We start from the raw sequence: 3,102 nt of genomic DNA on the forward strand, positions 1-3,102 counted from the left end.
GTAGATTACATGGTAATTAAGCTAGTTGTTTACTTTCAAGAGTGTATTCGCTTATTAGCTAGAAACGATTGACCTCGATACCCCACCTGGTAAACAATCTCCCGCGAGAGGCCTATCCAAGTTATACTCGGCATAAAGGTTTTCCGAGATTCTCGGCCTCTAGAAGTAGAAGCCGGTCGTCCTCGGGACCAAAACGGAAGCCACGACCATTGTCTTTCAAAATCCTGACTCTTCCTTGCAAATTTCCTTGCTACCGAGAATTTCGGTTTCACGATGCCAACTCAAAATAAGAAGCTCCGAATTGCGAGCCTTGGAAGTTCATTTGCTGCTGGTCCCGGCGTCCCCCGCAAATCGAACCACGCGCTGCTATGCGATCAGGGCAGAATTACCCTCATCTCCTCGCGCAGCAGCTGAACGCTGAGCTCACCGACCTAACTGTTTCCGGGGCAACTCTTCTTAACATAACAGTCGACCCACAAACGGTCCTGTTCTCCAAAGAAACCTTCCCGGTCCAAATCTCCAATCTGCCGGAAGATGCGGATATAATCACCATTACTGCCGGTGGCAACGACATCAACTATATCGGTGGCATGCTTTACGATGCTTGGGTTGCGACATTACCGGGAGCAATCCTCAATACCATTATCCAAGGTGTAAGGACGTTAACATCGGCTGTTTCTTCCCAACCACCAGCGCAAACGTCTGACCCGTTATCCCCAAGTGAGATGGCTGTAAGACTAGGCGGGGTCCTTGATGAGATACACAAACGAGCCCCAAGAGCTCGTATTTTTGTCGTCGAATATCTCGCTGTTCTAGGACCTGATACACGACCTGGTCAGGATATTCCCTTCAATCAAGAGAAACTAGAACATCATCGCGGAGTTGCCTCTGCACTGCAACAAGCATATGCAGTTGCAGCGGAAGGTAGGGGGAACTGGTGTGAGAGAGTACCAGTCTACGAACTCAGCCTGGGACATGCACTTGGCAGCAAAGAACCATGGGTTGGAGGATTTGACCTTGCATCAGTGGTTCGACGCGGCCCCATCTTTCACCCGAATCTCGATGGCATGAAGGCAGTGGCAAGTCTTCTACTCGGAAGAGTCCAAAATGATAGATCCTAGTCGAAGGAGGGATTCGGTTACTCGAAGAAGTAATCGCACAAGACTTGTACCATCCGCGGTGTGGTACTTCCTCTCTAACAGATACAATTCGTGGTAAATGGACGTTTTCCATCTGTCGCAAGTTCCTGCGAAGATATTTTGATCGTGCCCCCATACATTCGACTGCGTTAACCGTTTGAGATCTGCTTGGTGGCTGGATTTGTTTCATATAGACGAAGCGGAATTTTGAGGGGTGTATCCTGAGTATACAAATTATTAGCAACTATTCAAGTACAAAACCTGGTGTGCGGTTGATTCTTTATCATAACGACCGATATCACACCATCCAATTTGATCAGTGATTCAACACGTTCGCCTAGAAAACGCCGTAACGTATCAAACAAGCCTCGTCCAGTCTAAAGTATTTCGTATATGGGAATCGCTTTCTTGACTTGCTTAGCCCACTTTCCGATGTATTTCAACGAAACGTCGAGCGTTGCCTATTCTATTCCTTTCTCAATGAAGAATTTTGGGTCCTAGTCTTTGTCGACCTGCTCAAGGTCGAGTCAAATTCGACATTCGACATCTGCCACTCACCGTACTCCGTCACGTCTACATCGCCAGGGATTTCCAATGAACTTACGGCCATCGGTTCAACCGCGGCCTTCAGGATCGAGACGTCTTGCCCTTGGGTAGAAGACTGAGAGGGTAGAATATTGATGATATTGCAAGGAGGATACAGTACTTCAGTTCTAATGACATGATCAGCTTTGCGCTTGTGTTTCCCTATTCTCTCTTGTCTCACTTGTTCTTCTCTGCATAAACAGGCGGCAAAAGCGGGCAGACGATCTTGCCAGATCGCCAGATCTACCAAGGGGTTCTAGGGGATTCGAAGTGCCCTGAAACGAGGAACGAGTGGAGGGGTTTACTACCCTGCGCGAGCTGTCCGCAAACCTACGCTGCTCTCCCACTATCTAACTTCACACGCATCTCGCCAGTGATTGGTCCGTTTCTTGCCAAGTAATACTGTTATTGGTTGCTTCACCTCGTTCTGTTTGGTTGTCTGTCTCTCCAGGCTTCTCTCGTGATTGCTTGTCTGCTGCTTGTCTCTCTTTCCTCCTTAGGCTTAGTGCCCCGATATATGTGTTAGTGCCTCTGTTGCTTTTTCCCAATATCAGGGGACCCTGGACAATAAATATGTCTTTGTGCTTTCCTATATTCCTATTGCGCCTCGGTTGCTTTTTCTTTGTGTCTGGGGATCCTGGTCCTTCCACCACCCTTATGATTCGACGCAACGCGAACAGACACTTCTCTATGTTGGAGGCGAAGGCGGCACCGGGAAGAGCCAGATTGTCAACGCAATTATCGCTGGTATGAGCCTTATCGGAAGGAAAGACGAGGTGATCCTTATGGCGCCAACTGGTGCGGCAGCTGATAATATTGGCGGGAATACGTACCACACATCTTTAGGTATCTCCATCGACCGTTCACGCGGAACCGCGATGAAGGCAAGAGTGAGACGGCTTTGGTCCCGCAAGACCATCATGTTTGTGGACGAAGTCAGTATGATGGATCTGACCATGATCAGCGTGATTGACAAGCACTGCAAAATCGCAAAGTCTCTGGACAGATCCTCTCCTGATATTTTCGGTGGACTGCCTGTAGTAATCTTTATTGGCGACTTTTTCCAGTTTCCACCTGTTCGGGGTCCGGCACTATGGAAAGATCCAAGAAGGGGGACGGGTGAGGAAGAAAACGGTCGGCTCCTCTGGCACCAGTTCAAGCAGGTAATCATCTTAGATGAGCAGATGAGACAGTCAGAAGATGCTCCATTTCGTGACCTCCTATCACGAGCGAGGACAGGGACTCTAACTGACGCCGATCGATCCGTCCTTAACAGCAAAGCCATCACATCCCTCGTCAGCCCTCAATTAGAAGATGCCACCACTGTTGTCAAGCTAAACTCTCTGCGTCACCAGGTAAATCGTACCCGAATAGAGCA

General features: G+C 48.7%; 1 protein-coding gene across 1 annotated transcript; it reads left to right on the forward strand.

Moving 5' to 3' along the window:
* Positions 1–368: 368 nt before the first annotated feature.
* Positions 369–1,071, forward strand: N7509_006506 (uncharacterized protein; the record flags this gene model as incomplete). The annotated part of the gene is made up of 2 exons (XM_056631143.1): positions 369–924; positions 968–1,071. The coding sequence occupies 2 exons, from the start codon at positions 369–371 to the stop codon at positions 1,069–1,071; spliced, it is 660 nt and encodes a 219-aa protein (XP_056488404.1).
* Between the last annotated feature and the right edge of the window lie 2,031 nt (positions 1,072–3,102).

The sequence above is a fragment of the Penicillium cosmopolitanum genome, assembly GCF_028827165.1.
Source record: "Penicillium cosmopolitanum strain IBT 29677 chromosome Unknown utg000007l:1.0-333516.0:1.0-333752.0, whole genome shotgun sequence".
NCBI lineage: Eukaryota > Fungi > Ascomycota > Eurotiomycetes > Eurotiales > Aspergillaceae > Penicillium > Penicillium cosmopolitanum.